General features: G+C 44.6%; 1 protein-coding gene across 1 annotated transcript in view; it reads right to left on the bottom strand.

Annotated features, from left to right (window-relative positions):
• Positions 1 to 21,577: 21,577 nt before the first annotated feature.
• The window catches only part of hells (helicase, lymphoid specific), a 70,313-nt gene continuing 63,967 nt past the window's right edge, over positions 21,578 to 27,923 (bottom strand). The window contains exons 21-23 of the mRNA XM_068052407.1: positions 25,232 to 25,328; positions 24,438 to 24,514; positions 21,578 to 23,278 (exon numbers count right to left, since the gene is read on the bottom strand). Coding sequence (XP_067908508.1) covers positions 23,172 to 23,278; positions 24,438 to 24,514; positions 25,232 to 25,328 — 281 coding nt within the window. The 3' untranslated portion in view covers positions 21,578 to 23,171. The remainder of the gene's footprint in view (positions 23,279 to 24,437; positions 24,515 to 25,231; positions 25,329 to 27,923) is intronic.

Here is a 27,923-nt window from a genome sequence, read left to right as displayed (position 1 = left end):
ACTATAAAAGCAAAATACTGCGGATGCTGGTTCTGATGAAAGGTCACCGATCTGAAACGTTAACTCTTTCTCTCTCCACAGATGCTGCCAGACCTGCTGAGTATTTCCAATATCTCAGCATTTATTTATCATTGGTAATGTATTGAGGATGCCGGAAATATGAAATAAAAACAGATAATACTGGAAAGACTCAGCAATTCGGGCAGCAACTGTACAGAAACAACTTAGGTTTACCATTTCATTCTGGTACAAAATCTTTCAATGGACAGGTATATACTGCAGGGCAAGAATTATAGCTGGGGGAAAGGAAATTATGATGCGATTAGGCAAGATTTAGGATGCGTAGGATGGGGAAGGAAACTGCAGGGGATGGGCACAATCGAAATGTGGAGCTTATTCAAGGAGCAGCTACTGCGTGTCCTTGATAAGTATGTACCTGTGAGGCAGGGAGGAAGTTGTCGAGTGCGGGAGCCGTGGTTTACTAAAGAAGTTGAAGCGCTTGTCAAGAGGAAGAAGAAGGCTTATGTTAGGATGAGACGTGAAGGCTCAATTAGGGCGCTTAAGAGTTACAAGCTAGCCAGGAAGGATCGAAAGGGAGAGCTAAGAAGAGCAAGGAGAGGACACGAGAAGTCATTGGCGGATAGGATCAAGAAAAACCCTAAGGCTTTCTATAGGTATATCAGGAATAAAAGAATGACTAGAGTTAGATTAGGGCCAATCAAGGATAGTAGTGGGAAGTTGTGTGTGGAATCAGAGGAGATAGGGGAAGCGTTAAATGAATATTTTTCGTCAGTATTTACAGTAGAGAAAGAATATGTTGTCGAGGAGAATACTGAGATCCAGACTACTAGGCTAGATGGGATTGAGGTTCACAAGGAGGAGGTGTTAGCAATTTTGGAAAGTGTGAAAATATATAAGTCCCCTGGGCCAGATGGGATTTATCCTAGGATTCTCTGGGAAGCCAGGGAGGAGATTGCAGAGCCTTTGTCCTTGATCTTTATGTCATCATTGTCGACAGGAATAGTGCCGGAAGACTGGAGGATAGCAAATGTTGTCCCCTTGTTCAAGAAGGGGAGTAGAGACAGCCCTGGTAATTATAGACCTGTGAGCCTTACTTCGGTTGTGGGTAAAATGTTGGAAAAGGTTATAAGAGATAGGATTTATAATCATCTTGAAAAGAATAAGTTCATTAGCGATAGTCAGCACGGTTTTGTGAAGGGTAGGTCGTGCCTCACAAACCTTATTGAGTTTTTCGAGAAGGTGACCAAACAGGTGGATGAGGGTAAAGCAGTGGATGTGGTGTATATGGATTTCAGTAAGGCATTTGATAAGGTTCCCCACAGTAGGCTATTGCAGAAAATACGGTAGTATGGGGTTGAAGGTGATTTAGAGCTTTGGATCAGAAATTGGCTAGCTGAAAGAAGACAGAGGGTGGTGGTTGATGGCAAATGATCATCCTGGAGTTTAGTTTCTAGTGGTGTACCGCAAGGATCTGTTTTGGGGCCACTGCTGTTTGTCATTTCTATAAATGACCTGGATGAGGGTGTAGAAGGGTGGGTTAGTAAATTTGCGGATGACACGAAGGTCGGTGGAGTTGTGGATAGTGCCGAAGGATGTTGTAGGGTACAGAGGGACATAGATAGGCTGCAGAGCTGGGCTGAGAGATGGCAAATGGAGTTTAATGCAGAAAAGTGTGAGGTGATTCACTTTGGAAGGAGTAACAGGAATGCAGAGTACTGGGCTAATGGGAAGATTCTTGGTAGTGTAGATGAGCAGAGAGATCTTGGTGTCCAGGTACATAAATCCCTGAAAGTTGCTACCCAGGTTAATAGGGCTGTTAAGAAGGCATATGGTGTGTTAGCTTTTATAAGTAGGGGGATCGAGTTTCGGAGCCACGAGGTCATGCTGCAGCTGTACAAAACTCTGGTGAGGCCGCACCTGGAGTATTGCGTGCAGTTCTGGTCACTGCATTATAGGAAGGATGTGGAAGCTTTGGAAAGGGTGCAGAGGAGATTTACTAGGATGTTGCCTGGTATGGAGGGAAGGTCTTACGAGGAAAGGCTGAGGGACTTGAGGTTGTTTTCGTTGGAGAGGAGGAGGAGAGGTGACTTAATAGAGATATATAAGATAATCAGAGGGTTAGATAGGGTGGATAGTGAGAGTCTTTTTCCTCGGATGGTGATGGCAAACATGAGGGGACATAGCTTTAAGTTGAGGGGTGATAGATATAGGACAGATGTTAGAGGTAGTTTCTTTACTCAGAGAGTAGTAGGGGCGTGGAACGCCCTGCCTGCAACAGTAGTAGACTCACCAACTTTAAGGGCATTTAAGTGGTCATTGGATAGACATATGGATGAAAATGGAATAGTGTAGGTCAGATGGTTTCACAGGTCGGCGCAACATCGAGGGCCGAAGGGCCTGTACTGCGCTGTAATGTTCTAATTCTAATGTAAATAACAGCAAACACTTATAGGTCCTTTAACATAATAAAACGTCCCGAGGCACTTCACAGGAATGATAGAAAGCAAGATTTGACATCAGACCACATAAGGAGTCACCAGTGAAGATGACCAAAACCTTGATCAAAGAGGTAGGTTTTAAGGATGTCTTAAGGGAGGAAAAGGAGGCAGAGAGGTTTAGGGAGGGAATTCCAGAGCTTAGGGCCCAGGCAGCTGAAGGCATAGCCACCAATGGAGGGCAAATTAAAATCAAGAATGCTCAGAAACCCAGGATTAGAGGAGCGCAGATATCTTAGAGGGTTGTGGGGCTGGAGAAAATTACAGCGATCATGAGGGGCAAGGCCATGGAGGGATTTGAAAACAAGGGTGAGGTTTTTAACATTGAGTTGCTGCTTAACAGGGAGCCAATGTAGGTCAGTGAGTATAAGGATAATGGGTGAATGTGACTTGGTGATAGTACGGACACAGGCAGCAGAGTTTTGAATGACATCAAGTTTACAGAGGGTAGAATGTGGGAGGCTGACCAGAAGAGGAATAGCCAAGTCTAGTAGCAATAAAGGCATGGATGAGGGTTTCAGCAGCAGATGAGCTGAGGCAGGGGTAGAGTTGGATGATTTTATGGAGGTGGAAATAGGTGGTCTTAGTGATGGCACGGATATATGATTAGGTACAAGTATGATACCATATTTACAAATAGTCTGATCCAGCTTGCAGGGAGAGGAATGAAGTCAGTAGCTAGAGAACAGATTTTGTAACAGGAACCGAAGACAATGGCTTCAGTTTTCCAAATATTTAATTGGAGGAAATTTCTACTCACCCAATACTGGATGTCACAGAGGCAGTCTGATAATTTAGAGACAGTGGAGAAGTCGAGAGGTGATGAGGTAGAGCCAGGTGTTGACAGTATACATGTGAGAACATGTGAGGTGATGCATTTGGGGAGGTCAAATAATGCAAAGGAATACATGATAATGAGAGAATACTGGGAGGTGTAGAGAAAGTGAGGGCCCTTGGAGTGAATGTCCACAGATCCCTGAAGGTAGCAGGACAGGTCGATAAGATGGTTAAGAAGGCACATGGAATCCTTTCCTTTATTAGCCGAGGTATAGAATATAAGAACAGGGAGGTTATGCTGGAACTGTATAACTCATTGGTTAGGCCACACTTGAGCGTGCAGTTCTGGTCACCTCATTACAGAAAGGATGTAATTGCACTAGAGACGGTACGGAGGAGATTTACCAGGATGTTGCTGGGACTGGAAGATTGCAGCTATGAGGAAAAATTGGATAGGCTGGGGATGTTCTCCTTGGAACAGAGAAGGCTGAGGGGAGATCTGATTGAAATGTACAAAATTGAGGGACCTGGATAGAGTGGATGTGAAGGATCTTTTTACATTAGCAGAGAGGTCAGTGACTAGGGGGCATCGACTTAAAGTGATTGGTAGAAAGATTAGAGGGGAGATAAGGAAAAAAAGAATTCAGCTAGAACATGGTGAAGGTCTGGAACTAACTGCCTGAAAGGATAGTTGAGACAGAAACCCTCAACTCATTTAAAAGGTGTCTGGATAAGCACCTCAAGTGCTATAACCTGCAGGGCTACGGACCAAATGCTGGAAGGTGGGATTAGACTGGGTAGCTCATTTTTCGGCCGGTACCGACACGATGGGCCAAATGGCCTCTTACTTTGCTGTAAACTTTCTATGATTCTATGATTCTAACAGATGCTGGATTTTCAGATGATGTTACCAAGGGGCAGCATGTGAGAAATAGAAGGCGGCCAAGGATAGATCCTTGGAGGACACCAGAGGTAACAGTACAGGAGTGGGGAGAGAAGTCATTGCAGGTGTTTCTCCGTATTAAACAATCAAAAGCAAACTGATCAAATCGAGAAAGACCTAAATAGATCAGGGAACTGGACTAGTGAATAGTAGCTGTTGTTTAATGTGGACATAAGCAGTCATGAGATTGGGAATAGTTAATAAACAGAGACAACATAAGGTAAAAAGGATTAAACTACAAGACATGGCACAAAAGGGTTGGTGGTAAATCAATCAACATAGTGTAAAACAGCAGTAAGGAGCAGAGAGTTGCTTGTACTGTGAAGTCAGAATGAAAGAGCTTGGATCCAAGGAAGTGACTGAGATTGTACAGAGCTCTGGTTCCCAGCTGGAGCACAAAGGTAGGTCACAGTCACACTTGCAGACAAAATGGAAGTGTTTGAAAAATTAAGCATCTGATCTGTGTTTGGTCTCTACAGGGTACAAGAGACTGCACCATGAGTTGTGAGTACAGTCTAGTAAGTTAGAGGAGGTACATGTTGTCAGGCAAACCCCCAACTTGCCAAGACTGAGGCACACATGATGTCGCCACATGAACATTAAAACTTAAAATTGCAAGCCTCTGACTGGAAAGACATTTTTGTATAGTAACTAACAGTGTTGGAACAAAAGGGACGCAGTCGTTGCTTCCCCAATACACAGAAGAAGTGTTCAGACCAGTTTTAGTCACATGACTAACTGGCTGTTGCAGAGAATTTGAAATTCCAACAAAGGATTTTGAAGAGACAAAGCTGTGTGCTCATGGAGTGAAGATCTTTCCTGGAACTGAAGCAAGAATTACCTCCTCTCTGCCTGCCTCCATCACTTCCCCATGGCACTGAATCTTGTGAAGACACGTAAACAGAGAGAGAGAAAAATCTCCTATGTGAACAAGGTTTACGAAAAATACTGGGCCCCGATGAAACGCAAGACCATATCTTCAATCAAGGACTCCAGTGAGCTCAAAACAGTAACAAGATATCGCCTCAAACTGTTCTACTTATCTTTTCTTCTGCTCTTTTCTGTCCCTATTTGCATGTGTGTATTGCGTGTGCATGCTAGCGTGGGCGTGTCGTATATCGGTAGGCATTAACCAGATTGTTTAAACCAAAGAAAGCCTGTTTGTGCTCATTTCTTTGCCTTATAATTGGAAAGTTGTGAACAAGGATTCACAAAGGGAGAGCTCAAAACACAGTGTGTTTAAAATTAAACCCTGTTACAATAAGACTGGTGAAGATAGTAACAGACCCCTAGACACATTTCTCACCTGGTCATAACAATGTTCATAGCTTTCTCATGCAGAAGCAGTATTTGGACCCAGGACAGTGGTATAGCAACTTCCTTGCAATCACATTTTTAGTTGTTAGTTCAAACTTCTAACATTTGCTTTTTAAAAAAAGAAAAGAGGACAAAAAGGTCTTCAAAACCATCAAACCAATTTATCCAGTCAGTGGTGCAACCTAACACCAGACCCCCCACCATCCTTCCCCAACACCTTTGTTACGCTCCCGTGAAGTGCAGCGATTGAAAATACAAGAAAGCAAACTGAAGAATTATAAAAATTGACTTTTCCTTTAAAAAGTGGACAATATGCTGGAAAAAAATGGCCACCGAAGGTCAAACCGTATATCAAACTGAGTTACCATCTGACAAGGGCAAAAGGATACAGTCTAAGCTAAGAGGTATCAATTACACCCATCCAGAACCCATCAAGAGATATTTTTGAATTGAATGGGTTCTTCTGAAACAAAGAAGGTGTGAAGTAGCCACATCCTGGGCCACTGTCAGTCGCCATAGGGAGAAAGATCTATGTCTCCCAACAGAGGCAAGATGTGAGACCATTTTGACCATAAAAGTAGCTCTCTGGAGAGAGAGAGAGAGAGAGAGAGAAAGGCCCAGGAAAGAAAAATCATGAAAGCCTCTCCAGCTGAGATCTAGGAGAAAATCCAGCAAGAAGGTGCCCTGCTGTGAGTTCTACACTTCAACGTGTGCAGCAGAGAACTGAAAGTCATCCCCTGCCTCCAGACTAAAATTTCAGTCAACAGAGAAATCTACAAACAGCCCAGGCCTGTAACTTTAAAGAAGAAACTGACCTCCAAGAAGATTCAACAGGTTACCATGAACCCCAAAAATCTACCTCACTTCAAATCCCATAACTCTTTTTCTCTCTATCTCTCTCTTCTTGTGCGCGCGTGTGCGAGTGAATATGGGAGCGGTTATGGTTGTGACCATTTCAGGAGTGAATATTTGCTCAATAAGTAGTTAATCTTCTGCTGTAAACCTCCAAGAAAACCTATCGCTGTCAGTTTATTTAACAAATAAAACACAAAGGGGTTAAAACCCTAGTAACAAAAACATTTGCTGTGGTCAATTGGGAGTTCTCTCTCCCCCTAACACTTTAACAGGCGGGAGAACTGTAAATTTAACTTTGCTAAACTGTATTGTAATTTTGGACATGCAGGACTCAGATGTTGAGATATACTTAAGATTGGGGATTTGCATGGAGGTTCTCATGATCAGCCACTGTAAGCTATTGATGCAGTGCATCAAGGGTCTCCACTGAACCACCTCAAAAGTTAGGGCAACCAATTAGTAAAGCCCAAGGAAATTCCTAGCATGTGTATTGATTGTGATATATGATGGTATTACTTATGTTCTAATAAATGTTGCAATGCAGTATTAAAGGATGCAGGATGCAGTTGTATTTCTGACTTGATCTGTGGTACCTGGCAAGCAGGTATATTGCAACTGGGATCCTACAGTTTTCCTGTAGTGATTAGTTGCACGTCTGTAACTGAGAAAGTAAGGCCCGGGTGATGTAAAATGGTTCAAAGATGAGCTAACTTGCATCTTATAAACTGCAGAGGGAAATCTCAAACTGAATAATGATGTGAGGGTGTACGAAAGAGGAAAGATTAATTGAATATCATTTGATTAATAATCCTTACATATTTTATAGATTTACCATTTATTTAACCTTGCACCTTGCTGTGTCTAGGTACCTTCCTCTTCACCATCCATAACGATTCCTCTTTGCACATTGAAATTGTGCAGTGTGCAATAAATTAGCTCAATCCTAGAAAACTAACAAGTGACTTGCATGTTGCAATGCTGATGGCCACATACAAGGTGCACATTCATGGAGTAGAATTCTTTATGGTAGTAGCATTGTATAAGGGAGCATAAAAGGCCATATGGATGCAAGCCTCACCCCATCAGTACATAAATATAAGAATATAAGGACATAGGAACAGGAGTAGGCCATTTAACCTCTCAAGTCTGTTTCCACTGCCATTCAAAGAGATTGTGGCTGATCTGCAATCCAACGTTGCCCCATATCTCAACACATTTGGTTAACAAAAATCTATCAATCTCAGATTTAAAATTAACAATTCATCTAGCACCAATTGCCATTTGCAGAAGAGAGTAAATCCTAGCAGCCTTTTTTTATTATTTGTTTCACGGGATGTGAATTTCGCTGGCTATGCCAGCATTTATTGCCCATCCCTAATTGTCCTTGAGAAGGTGGTGGTGGGCTTCCTTCCTGAACTGCTGCAGTCCATGTTGTGCTGGTATACCCACAATGCTGTTAGGGAGGGAGTTCCAGGATTTTGATCCAGTGACAGTGAAGGAACAGCGATATAGTTCTAGGTCAGGATGGTGTGTGGCTTGGAGGGGAACTTGAAGGTGGTGGCGTTCCCATGCATATGTTGCCCTTGTCTTTCTAGGTGGTAGAGGTCACGGGTTTGGGAGGTGTTGTCAAAGGGGCTTTGGTGAGTTGTGGCAGTGAATCTTGTAGATGGTACACACTGCTGCCAGTGGTGGAGATAGTGAATGTTGAAGGTGGCAGATGGGCTGCTTTGTCCTGGATGGTATCGAGCTTCCTGAGTGATTGTTGGAGCTTCACCCATTCAGGCAAGTGGAGAGTATTCCATCACACTCCTTGTAGATGATGGACAGGCTTTGGGGAATCAGGAGGTGAGTTACACACCGCAGAATTCCCAGCCTCTATCCTGCTCTTGTAGCCACGGTATTTATGTGGCTACTCCAGTTCAGTTTCTGGTCAATGGTAACCCCCAGGGTATTGATAGTGGGGGATTCAGCAATGGTAATGCCATTGACTGTCAAGAGGAGGTGGTTAGATTCTCCCTTGTTGTAGATCACCATTGCCTGGCACTTATGTGGCACGCATATTAGTTGCCACTTATCTGCCCAAGCCTGAATGTTGTCCAGGCCTTGCTGCATGTGGACACAGACTGCTTCAGAATCTGAGGAGTCGCAAATGGTACTGAACATCATACAATCATCAGCGAACATACCTTTTTTTGATCTTGGGATGAAGGGAAGGTCATTGATGAAGTAGCTGAAGATGGTTGGGCCTAGGACACTACCTGCATCAATATCCTGGAGCTGAGATGATCAGCCTCCAACAACACAACCATCTTCCCTTGTGCTAGGTATGACTCCAACCCTGTTGTTTTTTCCTCAGCACTGACCCTCCAACATCTGAGGCCCAAACATTGATCCTTGATACTTGCCCTGGGAGTATTTGTTGGGAACAGTGTAGAGGGAGCTTTACTCTGTATCTAACCCTGTTTTTTAAATTTTGCTTGAAGGCCCAATTTATATATACATTTTAAATAAATAACTTTATCAAAATTGAATAAACAAAGCAGAAACTCAAATTAAAATAGTATTTTCAGCATCGATGATGCACTCCAGTGCCTGCGGTGCTCACTGTTCGTAGAAGGCCTCAAGCGAACTGGCGGACACCACATGCTCCATCTCCAGGGACACCCGGGCGCAAATGTAACCGCAGAAGAGGGGCAGGCAATCAGGGTGGGCGGACCCCCAGATGGCCTACAGCCTGGACCTGTGAATTGCCACCTTGGCCAGGCCCAGGAGCAGAGTGACGAGGAGATCCTCCTCCCGGTCCACCCACCTCCACACCGGGTGCCCAAAGATCAGGAGTGTGGGGCTGAAGTGCAGCCAAAACTTGAGGAGCAGCCCCTTTAAATTACCCACACAGGGGCTGCAACCTCACACACTCCATATATACATGGAACACAGATTCGTAGAGGCCGCAGAAATTACAGGTGGCCTGGCAGTCTGTCAACCTGCTTAAAAGTCTATTGCACGGGACTGCCCTATGTAGCACCCTCCACCCTAGGCCCCCGACGTAACGGGGGAGGACTCCCGCATAGAGAGACCTTCATTGGGGTCTCCCTTCGCCGTCAGATGGCAACACGGACTGCCAATGCGTGTCCGGGCGGCTGACGAGGGCAAGGAAGTGGAGAGTGTGCAGAAGCAGCCCATTTGGAATGCCATGGTGGGCATTTCCGAGAGGCGGCTCAGGTTGTGCGGGACCGGCTCCCAAAGAGGGTTTTGGGGCTTGGGCCTGATGGTCAGCTCGGCCGGAAGCGCTCTGCACTCCCGAACCCCGTCCTCACCCGCAGAGAGGGGTGTCCTGGGGCTTGGCTATTCCTCCAACTGCGTGTCCATCCCCGGAGTCGACCACCCGGACAGGCGAGGTGCACTCCTCCGCCGGCGGGGGAGTGCCCTGACTGGAGGCGACCATGTTCCATTCTCTGAATAGATCCCGGTAAAAGACAGGCAACTCCCCCAGGGAGGTGCGGCTAACATTCTCCGCAGGGAGCTGCATGTCGTCTTGAAGGCAGTGTCGCTGGCGGAAAAAAATACATCGCCAGCGCACACCATCTGTTAGGACGCTCGACGTACAGGTATTTCTGCAGGGTCCGAAGGCGGAGAGTCACAGCCTGGGTTTGGCCGCCCTCCTCAATTGGGACACTCAGGACCGCGGCACAGACCCAGTGTTTCCTCTTGGCCCTGAAGAAATCAACGAGCTTCTTCTGGATCTTGGTGGCAAATGCAGGGGGGCGGGGCCAAAGCGACCATCCGGTACCACAGCATCAAGGCCACCAGTTGGTTTATTACCAGCGCTCGGCCCCTGCAGGAAAGCACTCGGAGCAGTCCTGTCCAGCACCCCAGCCAAGTGGTGACTTTCGCCTCCAACTCCTGCCAGTTTGCCGGCCAGGCTTCCTCAGCAGGGCTAAAGTGGACTCCCAGATAGAGGAGGTGTGTGGTGCTCCACGCAAAAGGTGAAAACTCCTCTGGCAGGGAGTCCAGCCGCCACTGACCCACCAGGAGTCTGGAACATTTCTCCCAATTGATCCTGGTGGAGGACGCAGCAGAAAAGGTCTGCTGGCACTCGCGCATCCTCCGCAAGTCAATGGGAGCTAGGGCTCCTTGATGCTATACTCGGTCAAATGCTGCCTTGATGTCAAGGGCAGTCACTCTCACCTCACCTCTTGAGTTCAGCTCTTTTGTCCATGTTTGGACCAAGGCTGTAATGAGGTCAGGAGCTGAGTGGCCCTGGCAGAACCCAAACTGAATGTCAGTGAGCAGGTTGTTGCTGTTTAAGTGATACTTGATAGCACAGTCCATGTCACTTTGCTGATGATCGAGAATAGACTGATGAGGTGGTAATTGGCTGGATTGGATTTGTCCTGCTTTTTATGACATTACATACCTACGCAATTTTCCACATTGTCGGGTAGATGCCAGTGTTTTAGTTATACTGGAACAGCTTGGCTAGGGGCGTGGCTAGTTCTGGAGCACAGGTCTTCAGTACTACAGCTGGGATGTTGTCAGGACCCATAGCCTTTGCAGTATCCAGTGCCTTCAACCATTATCATGTGGAGTGAATCAAATTGGCTGAAAACTGGCATCTGTGATGCTGGGGACCTCAGGAGGAGACCGAGATGGATTATCCACTCTGCACTTCTGGCTGACGATGGTTGCTATTGCTTCATCCTTGGTTTTTGCACTGATGTGCTGGACTCCTACATCATTGAGGGTGGGGATATTTGTGGAGCCTGGTCCTCCTGTTAGCTGTTTAATCGTCCACCCCCATTCACAACTGGATTGTGACAGAACTGCAGAGCTTTGATCTGATCTGTTGGTTATGGATCACTTAGCTCTATCGCATGCTGCTTCCGCTGTTTGGCACCTTGGTGCTGCTCCTGGAATGCTCTCCTGCACTGTTTATTCATCCAGGGTTGATCTCTTGGCTTGATGGTAATGGTAGGGTGGGGGATATGCCAGGTCATGAGGTTCCAGATTGTGGTTGAATACAATTCTGCTGCTGCTGATGGCCCACAGTGCCTCATGGATGCCCAGTTTTGAACTGCCTGATGTGCTCTGAATCTAACCCATTTAGCACAGTGGTAGTGCCACACAACATGATGGAAGGTAGTCTCAGTGTGAAGATGGGACTTCGTTTTCACAAGGTTTGTGCAGTGGTCACTCCTACCAATACTGTCATGAACAGATGCATCTGTAACAGGTAGATTGGTGGGGACAAGGTCAAGTAGGTTTTTACCTCGTTAGTTCCCTCACCACCTGCTGCAGGCCCAGTCTGGCAACTATGTCCTTCAGGACTCGGCCAGCTTAGTCAGTAGTGGTGCTACTGAGCCCCTCTTGGTGATGGACGTTGAAGTACCCCACCCAGAGTGCATTCTGTACCCTTACTACCCTCAATGCTTCCTCCAAGTGAGATTCATCAGCTGAGGGAGGGTGGTAGATGGTAATCAGCAGGAGGTTTCTTCCCCATGTTTGATCTGATGCAATGAGACATCACGGGGGCCGGAGTGAATGTTGAGGATTCCCAGGGCACCTGCCTCCCGCCTGTACACCACTGTGCCGCCACCTCTGATGGGTCTGTCCTGGCAATGGGACAAGACATACCGAGGAATGGTGATGGTGGTGTCTGGGATATTGTCTGTAAGGTATGTTCCGTGAGTATGACTATGTCAGGCTGCTACTTGACTAGACTATGGGACAGCTCTCCCAAATTTGGCACAAACCGCCAGATGTTAGTAAGGAAGATTTTGCAAGGTCGATAGGGCTGGGTTTGCCTTTGACGTTTCTGGTGTCTTGGTCGATGCTGGGTGTTCCATTTGGTTTTATTCCCAACTTTTGTGTAGTGGCTTTGTACAACTGAATGAAATGACCTAGCAAGTCAGAGGGCATTTAAGAGTCAATCTCATTGTTGTGGGTCTGGAGTCACATGTAGGCCAGACCAGTTAAGGATGGCAGATTTCCTTCCCTATAGGATATTACTGAACCAGATGGGATTTTAGAACAAGCCATGGGAGTTTAGTGGTCTTTATTACTGAGACTAGCTTTCAATTACAGATCTATCAATTAACTGATCTGAACCAGTGTTACCAGATTATTAGCCTGTATGAGAAAGTGTTGCCTAATTTCACTCCTGAAAGATCTGGTTCCAATTGTTAGAATGCCCCAAGTCCTAGATTCCCCAAACAGTAGAAATAGTTTCTATCTCCCCTATTTCCAAGGTATAGTGCCCAGAACTGCTCACAGTACTCCAGGGCATGTATAGCTGGTGCATGACTTCTACCCCCTTGTAATCTAGTTTGAGATATAACCTATGCACCTGGACTCCCAAGTCTCTTTGGACTTCCACTCTTTCGAGTTTTTTCACCATTTAGAGAGTGCCCTGTTCTACTTTGTAGGTCCAAAGTGGATGACCCCACGTTTGCCGACATTGAAATCCATTTGTCAGTTTTGCCCACTTAATCAATCAATATCTATTTGTAACTTTATGCTTCCATCTGCACTACTTACATTGCCACCTATTTTTGTGTCACCTGTAAATTTTGATATGCGACTTTATATTCCATCATTTAAGGTGTTATTTATTAACAGTGAATAGTTGATGCGCCAACATAGGGGCACCAGGAGTTACACCCTGCTAATTGGAGTACCTGCCCATTAGCCTGACTCTCTGTCTCCTGCCACTCAATTTCCATACCAGGTCAATAATTTGCCTTCAGTTCCATGAGCTCAAACTATAAGCAAACAGTGTCTTCTGAGGAACTTTATCAAATACCTTGTGGAAATCCAATTAAATAACATCCATAGATGTGTCCCATCCACCACTTTTGCCATCATCTCAAAAAATACAATAGTTTCATCGGGTAAGACCTACTCCTTACAAATTTATGCTGGTTCTCTCTGAACACCTTAATTTTTCAGCTGATCAGTCACTCCATCCTTAATTTTAAACTAACAATTCCTCACAAAAGATGTTAGGCCAACTGATCTACAATTCCCCAGTTTCCCTCTTTCACCTTTCTTAAATAATGGAGTAACATGTGCTGTCTTCCAAAAGCAGAGAACTTTGGAAGATTATAATTCGGGCATCTGATGCCATATAAACATAAGTTGTTAAAATAACACCTTACAGTCCACAATACTAGATTTGAATACAAATTTAAATCCTTAAAAAAAAAACTGGTGTCTTATTGCAAAGATAGATTTAAGGAACAAGTAGTGAGCTAGATTACTGTTATCGGCCCGAAGGGACTATCGCAGACCTTATCCTGTGAAAGCTGGTTTATGCCAATTATTCCAGAGTTGAAACATTGTGGTTATGTATATTAGTCTATGTAGCATTGCTTGGCAACCCAATGAGGGAGTGGGGGAGTGGGGGGAAAGGGGGGAGTGGGGGAGCAGAGCAGATGCGAATTGACCCACAAAGGGCTTTCAATGCAAATTAAGGACCTGGTGAAATGTGCTCAGTTCAGGCACCAAACACTCACTGTCAGAGGGTCAGTACTGAGGGAGCGCTGCACTGAGGGTCAGTACTAAGGAACCGCTGCACTGACTGAGGGTTAGTAGAGGGAGTGCCGCACTGTCGGAGGGTCAATACTGAAGGTCCGCTGCACGACATCGTCGGAGGGTCAGTGCTGAGGGAGGGGCGCGCTGTCGGAGGGTCAGTGCTGAGGGAGGGACGCGCTGTCGGAGGGTCAGTGCTGAGGGAGGGGCGGGCTGTCGGAGGGTCAGTGCTGAGGAAGTACTGAACTGTTGGAAGGTCTGTACTGATGCAAATGTGGGACTGTTTTTGCAGTGCGTTATTTGATTGATAAAGTGAAGACAGTGAACGAGGGTAAGAGGTAAAATTTTGTCAGTCAGACCAATTTCACACTGAATTGTTATTTTGTTTGTGAACACCTCCAACCAGCCAATTAATATGGAAAGCTGGTGAATTCAAATCAGTAAATTCATGTTAAAATGTGGACGGTTCCATTCTGAACTGACACATCCTCTGGACTTGTGAAATATGGAATGGTTCTGCTGATGGGAGAGTTTGTGCTCACAAATCAGACACTCGCATAGTCCTATTATTTATTTCCCAGTTGCTTCCTTTACAAATTCTGCAGGATCAAAATGGAAACGCATGTGTCGGACATTTACCTGGGAATAAAACTGTGGGAACTGTGGAAAGAATGGATTGCATGCGTCAGTGCTGAAGGATTTTCCATCTAGCAGAGAGCGCGTATAACAGTAAAATGGGTCTGGAGAACCATTTCTGCTCCTGCAATAAACTGACCCACTTCAAGTCAGCTATTTTCCTCAAACAATTATTAGTTATTCCATAGAACACAGTTTGCAAATCATTTTGAAAAATATAACTTGAACAGACACATCATAGTAATTCCACGTTTTACACTGGGAATAAAGCAGATCTAGTGTCACACCCTAATTATCTCCACGGAGACAGCAAACGGAGCAGAGAACGAGATTGGAGTCTTACCATTACTGACCGCATGGGTTCAATCGCATCTGTTTAAAAAATCACTTCTCTCAATGCTAAACAGGTAAAATCCAGCTTCAAGCTGCTGGGTTATCTGGTGCAATGTAGTAACACAGATTCTCCATCAGATAGAACAAAAAACAGTTTGCTGTCAATTCTTTATAATTGTATATCAGTACAGCAATTTCACTGACAGTTCCCAGGAGGAGTGTGTGATTGGCGGCTGCAGATTGTAAACAGAGAGATCAGTGCAGGAATTTCACAGAGTTCCTGGGAGGAGAGTATGCGATTGGCGTCTGTAGACTGTACACAGAGAGATCAGTGCAGGAATCTCAGTGACAGTTCCCGGGAGGAGTGTGAGATTGACAGCTGCAAACTGTACAGAGAGAGATCAATGCCCAGGAGGAGAGTGTGTGATTGGCAGCTGCAGATGCTGAAAATCTGAAATAAAAACAGAAACTGCTGCAAAGACTCAGCAGGTCTGGCAGCATCTGTGGAGAGAGACAAGGTTAAAGTTTCAGGTTGATGTCCTTTCACTTGAACTGTCTTGTTTCAGATTTACAGCATCTGCAGGGTTTTGGTTTTGCTCTTGCTCATGTATAAAGTTACAGTTAATTGTTAATTTAGGCTTATTAACCAATCCTTAGGGGAATAAAGTTAGTTAATTGTTAAATTGGAGTTGATAACTAAGATTATTCTCGGTGATTTGATTAATTCATATATTGGAGGGTCACTGACCCGAAACGTTAACTCTGCTTCTCTTTCCACAGATGCTGCCAGACCTGCTGACTATTTCCAGCATTTCTTGTTTTTAGGCCAATTTCCAGCATCCGCAGTATTTTGCTTTTGTATCTGTTTAATTCACTGCCACTTCTCTTCCAGGAATGTCAACCTTGAAGTTCTGCTCTTCTGACAGATTTCTGTTTGTCTCTTTTACCTTGTTCACCTTCATTGCTTTGTTTCCCTTCTCATGTTTAATCTGGTATCTACAAACTCGCTTTCAAAGCCACCTCTCCCTCCTTAGCACAGATACAGATATCGAGACAATCAACATTCTGCAAACCGTTCTCTCCGTATTCTGAGATTCACACAGTGCCACGTGCCACTACATGCACACACGCAACCTCACTCCTATGCAGCATCAACTCACTTCATCTCAAGCTGTCCTGCTCTGCAGTTTCATTTCATCCTTTGGCTCAGGCAACACCTTAAAAAATAGCTTTTTCTCAGGTGTTAAGGATCACAAGCTTCAGCAAATCATGGGTACCAATGCGCCTTCATATCTTTCTTCCCCTTCACTTCCCTGACCTCAAACCTCCTTTTAATCTCACCTCTTATTGTATATTCACAATACCCTCGGACCTTCCCTCTCTTATCCTGAACGATCAGTCCTTCGCAAAGACCTCAGCTTCATCCCCTCACGCCCCCACCTCAATGAATTGAGCACAGCACAATACTCAGCTCTTTTTCCGTCTTCTTTGCCTCCGCGCCTACTTCTTTATTTTATTTTATTTAGAGATACAGCACAGCAGACCTTTTTACCAGTCTCTCCTCTCCATCTGGATCCCTCCCTCTGGGACCTTATCCTCCTGATCTTTTCATTGATAACTGCCAGCATGACATCGGCTGTCTCAATTTCTCTGCTCCCCTCACTCACTCTAACCTGTATCCCTCTGAACTTGCTGCACTCGGTTCCCTCAGATCCAACCTTAATATGGTCATCAAGCTTGCTGACCAGGGTGAAACACAAGAAATAGGAGCAGGAGTAGACCATATGGCCCATCAAACCTGCTACACCATTCAAAACGATCATGACTAATCTTAGGATTCAACTCCACTTTCCTGCCCGCTCTCTATATCCCTTGATTCCCAGACAGCAAAAATGTGTCTATCCCAACCTTAAATGTATGCATCAATGGAGCATCCACGACCCTCTGCAGTAGAGAATTCCAAAGATTCACAACCCTTTGAGTGAAATAATTTCTCCTCACCTCAGTCCTAAATAAACGGCCTGTTATCCTGAGACTGTGACCCCGTGTTTTAGCTTCCCCGACCAGTGGAAATAATTTCTCTGTCTACCTTATACAGCCCCTTCAGAATCTTATATGTTTTAGTGAGATCACCTCTCATTCTTCTAAACTCCAGAGAATACAAGTGGTGGTGTTGCCTGGCAAACTGACCTCTACCTAGCAGAGGCCAGACGCCAACTCTGACTCATCCTCCTACCTTCCCCTGGACCATGGCCCCATCACCGAACATCAAGGCATCACTTCCAGCATTGTCACTGACCTCATCTCCTCTGGAAATTTCTCCCCATGGCCTCCAATCTCAGTCCCCCAACCCCAAACAGACCACTTCCATCTCCTTCACAAGATCCACAAACAGGACTGCCCTGGTAGACCAATCGCTTTAACCTGTTCCTGCCCAGAGAATTGATTTCTTCTTTTTGCACCTCTTCTCCTTTTGTCTTCCCACCTACATCCAAGACTCTTCTGATGACCTCAGTCAGTTTACAAGCTCTAACCATCCCCTCTTCACTATGGACATCCAATCTCTCTACACCTCCCGTCCCCCACCAGAATAGTTTTAGGGCTCTCTACTTCTTCCCTGAACAGAGACCCAACTAGTCTTCATCCACTACCATCCTTATCCCCCTGGTTGAACTTGTTCTCACATTGAACAACTCACTTCCCTGCATGGGTCCCAGCTATGCCTGCCTTTTTGTGGGACATTTTTTGTTCCAGTACTACTCATGCCTCCTCCCTCAACTCTTCCTGACAATTGATAACTATCGGTGGCATTTCCAACACTCATTTGGAACTGGAAAACTTCTACTTTGCTTCCAATTTCCACCCTTCTCTCACCTTCACAAGGTACAACTCTGACTCTTCCCTTCCTTGACTTCTGTCTCCATCTCTGGGGATAGGCTATCAACAAACATTCATGACAATAATAAATGCAAAATACTGCGAATGGTGGAAATCTGAAATAAAAACAAGAAATGCTGGAACCACTCAGCAGGTCTGGCAGCATCTGTGGAAAGAGAAGCAGAGTTAACGTTTCAGGTCAGTGACCCTTCTTCGAACCGAAGAAGGGTCACTGACCCGAAACGTTAACTCTGCTTCTCTTTCCACAGATGCTGCCAGACCTGCTGAGTGGTTCTAACATTCATTACAAGCCCACAGACTCCCACAACTACCTAGACTACTCCTCACACCCTGCTTCTTGTAAGGATTCCATCCCATTATCCCAGTTTTTGTCTCCGTTGCATCTGTTCTGGCGATGTAACCTTTCACACCAGCACTTCTGATGTTTTCCTTTTCCGCAACCAAGGATTCCCCCAACCGTGGTTGACAGAGACCTCGACCATGTCCAACCCATTTGCCACACTTCTGCTCGCACCCCTTCCCCTCCTGAGAACCACAATAGGGTTTTACCTTGCACTCACCTACCACCCCACCAGCCCCCAAAATCTAAAGGGTCATCCACTGCCATCTCCAGCATGATACCAAACACATGTTCCCCTCCCCTTTCAGCAATCCAAAGGAAACATTTCCTCTGCCACACCCTGGTCCACTCCTTTATTACCCCCAACACCTTGTCCCATCCCAACACCTTTCCATGCAAGCACTGGAGATGCAATACCTGCCCTTTTACCTCCTCTTTCCTAAAAACACTTTTTTTAAAAAAAAGAGATACAGCACTGAAACAGGCCCTTCGGCCCACCGTGTCTGTGCCAACCATCAACCACCCATTTATACTAATCCCACACTAATCCCATATTCCTATCAAATCCCCACCTGTCCCTATATTCTCCTACCACCTACCTATACTAGGGGCAATTTATAATGGCCAATTTACCTATCAACCTGCAAGTCTTTTGGTGGTGGGAGGACACCAGAGTACCCGGCAAAAATCCATGCAGACACAGGGAGAACTTGCAAACTCCACACAGGCAGTACCCAGAACTGAACCCGGGTCGCTGGAGCCGTGAGGCTGCAGTGCTAACCACTGTGCCGCCCGTTAGGTGTAAGTGTGGTTTACGTGTAATTCTCTCAATTTAATATAGTCACTGCTCACAATGCAGTCTGCTCCACATTGGGGAGACCAAATGCGGTATTTGGTGACCGCTTTGCGCAATACCTCTGCAAGCATGACCCTCAGCTTCTGGTGGCCTGCCATTTTAATTCGCCACCTTGCTCTCACACTGGTATCTGTCCTCAGACTACTGCACTGTTCCAATGATGTGCAATGCAAGCTTGAGGGACAGCTCATCTTTCAATTAGCCACTTTACATTACAGCCTTCTAAACTCTGAGTTCAGCAGTTTCAGACTATTATCTATGCTGCCCATTGTTTTCTTCTCTTTGCATGTTTCAGTCTTAATTTTGTGTTCTCGATTTTTCTTTCAGATGGCAGATGTTCTTTATTCTGCCATTCACACCTTTCCCAGACACATCTTTTTTGTTTCTTTACTTGTCCCATTACCACCCACTTTGGCTCTGACCCACCAAATCTTTTGTCATTTAACATATTCCGCCCTATGACAGATCTTCCCTTTTGGTCTTTTTCCACCCTCCCCCATTTGACCTGCTTAAAACCTGTTACATTTCTAACTTCTTCCAGTTCTAATGAAAGATCATCAACCTGAAACATTAACTGTTTCTTTCTCCACTGATTCTGCCAGACCTATTGAGTATTTGCAGCATTTTCTGTTTCCATTACAATTGAAACACTTGTTAGAAAGCAGCTGTCAGTGATAAAGTCCAGTGAAGGTCAGTGAAGACTGAGCAGAGAGATTCTATTCAAATGTCAATGAGAAAAGTGATGCATTACAAGCAGGCTAGACCAAATATCATGTAAACATATAAATAAGGTCCAGTAACATTTCTGTAGGTCTTCAGGAAGGCACCACATGCCTTTGGAACAAGTTTCTTCTATGCAAAGAACTCAATGCCACAGAACAGGCATTGCAGGTGCGAAGCTAATTTGTTCCCCTTTAAGAAACTGCTTCTATTTTCAATATACTAAAAAAATGACAGGATGCTTCTCCAATACTGGTGCAAAATAACTTTAAAATGCTGAATGCTTCTGAGCAGCAACTTAAAATTTAATAGCACATTCCTATCTACAAAGTTCTTGATCAAACAGCAGCAAAACAGAATGGCTTCAGCTTGTGTTTACATAAAGCAATGAGCCTTTCTAGCCTTAAAAGGGACAAACCACCTTCACAGTAAAATACATTGTACATTGTAATGTACAATACTTATCATTCAATCAGCAATGCCAATGGGGGACCCTCTAACATTTGGCTCTAAAACCTCTACCCCAACCACAGGTTGTATATGCTGCAGTAAAGCCTGGCTCGGTACAAAATTAAAACCCTACCCAGGCCCGAACCGACAACAGCCAACCCGGACCTGACCCAGGCTGGGCCAGAGTCCTTTAATATTTTTTAAATGCCCGACCCAACCCGAACCAGACACATGTAGTCGGGTTTGGTTGGGTAGCCAGGCTTTACTGCAGAGTGCGAAGTCCGGACTGTATGTTTCCCACCTTGACGTCCTGAATGTTCATTTGAAGACTACTTCCCGGAGCAAAGCAGCACTGCCCACATCCAGCCCGACCCGAACCAAATCCTGGACCTGGAAGAGAGACCCGACCCGAACCAGACACATTGTCGGGTCTGGGTCGGATAGCCACGCTTACTCTGCAGGTCCAATCTCTGAGTCAAGTACTAATCCAAGACTCAATGCTCCCTCTCCACCTCAATTTCTCTCACTTGTGTATGGTGCACACGTTTTCACACAGCCTGGCTCTACCCAACTGCAGTTCTCACCTTCAATCTGGTTATATATTGGCTGCCATCCTGGACTATCAGGCCAGCTTTGCTTAATTGGTAGCACTCCCGCATCAGTCCTACTCCAGACTTTGAACACCGTCTTGACCGACATTTCAATGCAGTTCTGCATTGTCAGCTGAGATGTTAAACTGTGTCAGCATGTACAAACGGATGAAAAAGGATCCCAGGGTACTATTCAGAGAGGAGCATGGAGTTCTTCCAATGTCCTGGCCAACCTTCCTTCCTCAACAACCACCCAAACAGATTAATTGGTCATTCAACTCATTTGCTATTCTGTGACATCTTACTGTGCACAAACTGACTGTTTCAGGTGGCTCCACTGCAATAACTGAACTTAGAAAGATAATTCACTGGCAACTTTGCAATATCCCAAGGCAAGGCATCATCTAGATGGAATTTCTTCCTTCACAAGACGACATCACAAATATGAAAACATGTGTGACAATCATTCAGGACAGAAAGGAGGCAGATTAAAGGAACTTACAGAAAGGGAGATCAACAGTTAAACAGATATTTGAGAAGTACAGGAAGAGAGGGAGTAAGAGTGGAAGACAATAGAAAAACATAAGGAGATAAGTGAGAAGTTGCAAGAAGATTGTGTCAAATTTCTGCAAAAACATTTGCACATGAAGAATGCCAGACTCCCCTGTGACTGACTGTGCATTAAATGTTATAACGTTCACACTTCTACAATCGGACCCTCCACTGAACTCACCATGAGTATATAATGCCCTAGTGCAGAATAAAAGTATCTGAAATTGGATTTGAAATATGGAAAACACACCAGAACTGTGACCAATTTGAAAATTTTATTTCTAATAAAAACAATTTTTTGTACAGTTTATACATCAGCATTCGGCACACATCAGGGATTGAAGTTTGAGGTGAGGGGAAGGTCGTGGTCCTGACAATGCTGAAGCATTCTGGTTCTTCAGCTTTTTACAAGCAGGAATCAGTCTCCTATTTGTAGTGCTAGGCATCTGTTTGAGAAAGCCTTGTTTAAGCAGTAAACTAAAGCTGCAGTATACAGGTTCTACAAACGTTATCCCCAGTATTTTCTGCAGGCCCTGATTTAATCCCTGTGCAATTATCCAAACCCAAATGACTTTAAAGAAACAGCAGCATGACTCTTGCCCAAGGCAATTGAAATTTCAAGGGTTGCATTTCTTAATTTGCTGCAGGTTTAAAATGTCATAATCACTACTAACCAGTCTTTCATTCAGCTCATTTCACACTAATTCCTACCAACGGCAATAAAATAAAGAAAATCCTCACTTCCAACTGCTCCCAAGAGCCAGGTTTTCATGATCAAGAGATGTTACAGGGTAGCATTCAGTGCCAGCCCCCTATCCCATGGCCCTGGATCCAATAGAAATGAAATATTGCAACAGAAAGCCAGGTGCAGGAAGCAGTGCTTGGTAAGATTCCCACTTCAGCTCTGCTCTCCTGGCATTTTAACTAAAACACAAGCAGCGCTTGGATGAGCAACAGGTACCACCCTGTGGAAATGAGCAAGTTAAACTGACTACCATTAACTTTGTACAGTAACCATTAATCCGGGGGAGTGAGGAAGACAGAGACAGTGCAGGAAATTTCGCCGCTGTCCAACAGTTTCATAAATTTCACCATCAGTATGTTTGATACAAAACTCAAAGGGGAAGGGGAGGAAAAAAAATCTCAGTCTGCGATTTTTAAATCAATGACTGAAGCATTGTCCGCAGGGGTAGGAGAGCAGGGCCCAGTGACACCATGCCGGTGTCAATTTATTTTAAAAGATAAAAATCCAGGCAACAAATAGTTTTCTGACAGTGAGGGAAGACCATGAGAACTTAAAAACAGTGGTACACTTCCAACTTTTCCAATTCTGAATCAGAGTCAACAACTAACTACCAGCATTAATTACAACAAGGTACACACTGGCAAACTGCCACCAAACTGCACACTCTCATCTTCCTGTTTCTCTTGAACAGGGCCTCTGCTGAGACCATAAATGTGCAAATATCCTAGAGGGTAAGAGCACATGTGTAAACTAAACAGAATTAGAGTGACAAAGCAAAAAAAACACTGTCTTTATTCTCCCATTCCACTTGTACAATGGTTAAAGGTTTGAAATTAAGCTCATTATTCAGATTCCAGGCAGCAATAAATCTCAAACTGAAAAAAATCTGCATCTGTAACCTACTGTGCAAAAAACAATCACTTAAAAAAAAAAGTCCCGCTTTAAAAACTTTCAACAGGGTGGCTTGTCAGATCAATAACTGTAAGACTGCAGACTGATCCTAACACTGCACTCCAGGAGTGACTTTCACTCAAACTATAACTCTTCCCTACAGGGGAAAGCAGGACAAGGAGGGACGACAAACACCTGAATAAAGAGATGTCTCCAGCCATCTCACAGCCCACACAACTGGATTCCTGCATTTGTGTCATCACTGTCAAGTACTTTGAAAACGTTGTCTCTCTGGCTTTTGATTCCTGAGGTACATTTAGTCAGTTGTTCTGTAAGAAAACAAATCAAATACAACATACATCACACTGGCAATGGTTCATACAAGCTGATGACAGGGCTCACTGAAAAACAATTCTATTGTTAACCTGTTCCCTCTCCTCAGGCGCTGTCCTCCTCTCCAACTCCAACCTCCCTTTCCTTTCCAACCCCCTTGAATGTGTTGTTACCTCCAAAATCTGCATTCACCTCTCCCACAAATCCATGTTTGAATCCCTCCAATCACTTCCTTCCCCACCACAATACTGAAATAGCCCTCAAAGTCACAAACAATCACCTACATGACTGACTTCAGCAAGTTATTCCTCCACATGATTTTCAACCCCTGAAGCATCGAGATGTTTTACTCCATTAAAAGCAGTATATAAATACAAGTTTTATCTGCAGCCTTTCACATGGTTGACCACACCATCTTTCTCCAATGCCTTTTCTCCATTGTCCAGCTGGGTGGGACTGCCCTTGCCTGGTTCCACTCTTACCCATCAAATCATAACCAGAAAGCCACCTGCAATGTCTTCTCTTCCCACTCCCAGACCATCACCTTTGGAGTCCCACAAGGATGGGTATCCTCCACCCCGTTCTATTCCTCATCTACATGAAGCTCCTCAGCGACATCATCAAAAAACACAACATCCAGTTCCACATACAAGCTGATGAGAACTCCATCCTGCCCCCACCTCTTTTGATCTGTCCACTGTTTCTAATCTGTCAGCCTGCCTGTTCAATATTCAGTACTGGATGAGCAGGAATTCCTCCAACTAAATATCAAGACAAGTGAAGCCATTGTCTTTGGTCTACACCACAAACTCCATACCCTAGCCACCGACTCCATCCCTCTCCTGGCAACTGTCTGAGGCTGAGCCAGACTGTTCACAACCTTGGTGTTGCGTCTGACCCCGAGATGAGCTTCCGACCATATATCTGTGCCATCACTAAGATCACCTCTTCCACCTCTAACATTACCCAACTCCAACCCTGTCTCAGCTCATCTGCTGCTGAATCCGCATCCATGCCTTGGTTACTTCTAGACTTGACTATTCCAAACGGTCTCCTAGGCAGCGTCCCATCTTTCACTTTACCTAACTTTCACACTGTGTGCTCGATAGAAACATGGACAAACATTTAGTGTAAGGATCATGTCCAATTACTTACTGCTCAGATCACTGCGATCCAACAGGATCTGTAGGTCAACATCACTCATCACTTTTTCAGTGGATCCCTTCACGACTCTGTTGGAAAGATTGACAAAACATTCAGTCAAGTGGAGATGAGTTGATAGTCTGCACCTAACTAGCCAGCAAATCAATTAGGATCAATTAGTTAATCAATGCAATAATTAACAGACTCAGTCAGAGGAATCTGCAGCAAACATTTTTTCTTCTGGTTAGAAATATCTTTACCCTCTGCGTCAAATTACCCACTGCACAAAAACATCGGAGTTCAAACTGCACTGCAAACGTGGATAAATTATTCACAGGAATAAACATCCAAACTCATTCACTAGAACCCAGCTAAGAACTACTGAGAAGCATTTCATGTCAACAAGGAAGGAAGCTCCACTCTCTTCTGGCAGATTGTCTTAATCCAAGAATGGAAAGGAATGGAGTGGAGTAGGTAAGCGCTCACACCTTGGGCCTTGTCCATGAACAATTTAAATTTAGAGAAAGGCCAAGGTCCTTGGGCTTCCACAACTTTAAAAGATCCTGGACAAGAATGAGTCAGGACAGAAAATAGGAGACTGTGCAATGACTCTGGAATTAAGATAGTATAAATGGATGGAAGAGGACGAGTGTGTAGTGTAACACAATGTAGCTTCAGATGAAAAAGTACATTCAGAGGAACAATTCTAAACACAACAGGTGACCTGATATGACAATTTGGAACTTGGAACCCAAGCTGCAAAAATCCACAAAAGGTTAAACAGATCAACAGCCTATCTACTTTACCTTTCATGATCGCGAGACTTCAGCAACTCCATCAGCTCTGTAGAATCCAGGCTGCTCCTAGACTGCTTCAAGCCTGACTTGCCCCCTTTGAACTTATCTGAACAGGAATTGAGAAAGAGACATTTGACCATTCTGAATGAGACCAAATGAAGAGTACAAAGTTCAGAGGACACAACAATGCAGTGGGTCAGACACTCTTCACTGCAATAACTCTGGTGTAAATTCAGTTCACGACGATACAAGTCTCCTGGGTCTGCAATTATACCCGAAATGACCACTCAATTCCTAAATACTGAGATCCAAATTAATTAATTAAATAGAATAGAGATGGTTGGGCAGGTGGTGCTGCAGCTATAATATGTGGGAGCTGGTGGACACCAGTGCAATCCAGTGACCACATCTGGAGCAAGTGTTGGCTGCTTGAGGACCTTCAGCTCAGAGTTGATGAGCTGGAGTTTGAATGCAGACACTGCGACACATCAGGGAGGGGGAGAATTACCTGGACACTGTTTCAGGAGACAGTCACACCCCTTAGATTAATTACATCAAATTTGGACCGTGGTCAGGGACAGGAGGGTATGACTGCAAGTGAAGCAGGTACAGGGATCCAGAATTTAGCTTAGGAGGAGCCCCAGCCAGTGCCCTTATCCAATAGGTATGAGGTTCTTGCTCCCAGTGTGGATGAGGGCACAGACTGCAGGGAAGATGAGCGAACTGACCAAGGCACCATGGTTCAGGGCGCCTTTCAAGTGGGGAGAGAAAAGAGAAATGTAGCAGTAATAGGGGATAGCACAGCTACAGAAATAGATGCTGTTCTCCGCAGCCACGATACAGTGTCCCGAAAGCTGTGTTGCCTACCTGGTGCCAAGGTTAAGGACATCTCTTCTGGGCTAGAGAGGAACTTGGAGTCGGAGGGGAAGGATCCAGTTGTCGTGGTCCACGTAGGTACCAACGGCATAGGTAGGACTAGGAAACAGGTTCTGCTGAGGGACTATTAGCAGCTCGGGGCTAAATTAAAAAGCCGAACCACAAAGTTAATAATCTCCGGATTACCAGCTGAGCCACTTGCAAATTGGCCTAGGGTAAGTAAGATTAGAGAGGTAAATGCGTGGCTCAAAGATTGGTGTGGGAGAAATGGGTTCCGATTCAGGAGACAGTGGCACCAATACTGGGGAAAGACGGAGCTGTTCCATTGGGATGGGCTTCACTTGAACTATGCTGGGACCAGTGTCCTGGCGAATCGTATAGCTAGGGATGCAGATAAGGTTTTAAAGTAAATAGTGGGGAGGGGAAGGGTTCAATTAAAGGGAGATTTAAAAAGTCAAAAAAGTAACGGGAGAGTAGAGGCGCAGGGTAGGGAAGGGGCATATATTAATCAGGGAGTGACAGGAAGGGACATAGAATACAAGCATAAGAGTACAGCAGAAATTAGAATCAAAGTAGGTAAAAATGGCAAAAAGTCAAAGCTTAAGGCTCTTTATCTGAAAGCACATAGCATTTGCTGACGGCATAAATAGAAATAAATGAAAATGATTTGATAGCTATCAGATACATGGTTGTAGGACGACCAGGACTGGAAACTCAATGTTCAAGGATATTCAATGTTCCGGAGGAATAAACAGAAAGAAAAAAAGAGGTGGGGTAGCTTTGTTATTAAAGGAAGTGCAGTTGTGAGTAAATGATACAAGTGTAACAGATCATGATGTAGAATTAATTTGGGTGGAAATAAGGAATAGCAAGGGAAAGAAATCACGGGTGGGAGTGGTCTATAGGCCCCGAGGAGTTGCCTCTCTGTAGGACAAAGTACCAATCAGGAAATAATGGAGGCGTAAGAAAGGCACTACAATTATCATGGGTAATTTTAATCTGCATATAGACTGGACAAATCAAATTGGCAAAGGTAACATGGAAGACGAAATTGTAGAGTGCATCAGGGATTGTTTCTTAGAACAATAAGTTACAGAACCTACCTGGGAACAGGCTACTTTAGATTTGCTCATGTGTAATGAGGTAGGATTAATAAGAAATCTCAGTTAAGAATTCTCTAGGGGGAAGTGATCAAAACATGATGGAATTTCAAATTCAGTTTGAGGGAGAGCAACTCAGATCTCAAACCATTATCTTCAACTTAAACAAGGGCAATTACAGAGGTATGAAGAAAGTTGTCTAAAGCGGGCTGGGAAAATAGACGAAAGGGAAAGTCAGATGAGCAGTGGTAGACTTTTAAGCAGATGTTTCATAACACTCAGCAAACATTGAGTCCTTCCTTCTGACTGGAATAAATGAAAATGATGAACCAACCGTAGATAACAAAGGAAGTTAAGGAGAGTATCAGATCACAAACAAAGGCATATAAAGCAGCGAAAGCTAGTGGCAGGCCAGAGAATTTAGGAACCAGCAGCAGATGACTAAAAAAAACTAATAAAGAGGGGAAAAATTGATTACGAGAGTAAATTGGCAAGAAATATAAAAACAAACAGCAAAAGCTTCAACAGGTATATAAAAAAGGGAGAGAGTAGTTAAAGTAAGTGTGGGACCCTTAGAGGATAAGACTGGAAAATTAACAGGGACCAGGCAAATGTCAGATAATTTAAACCAATATTATGCATCAGTCTTCACGGTGGAGGACACTATAAACATCCCAACAATAATAGATGAGCAAGGTGTAAATGGGAGGGAGGAACCTGTAACA

Source organism: Heterodontus francisci, chromosome 20, assembly GCF_036365525.1.
Source record: "Heterodontus francisci isolate sHetFra1 chromosome 20, sHetFra1.hap1, whole genome shotgun sequence".
NCBI lineage: Eukaryota > Metazoa > Chordata > Chondrichthyes > Heterodontiformes > Heterodontidae > Heterodontus > Heterodontus francisci.
This window is presented reverse-complemented; position numbering and strand designations above follow the sequence as displayed.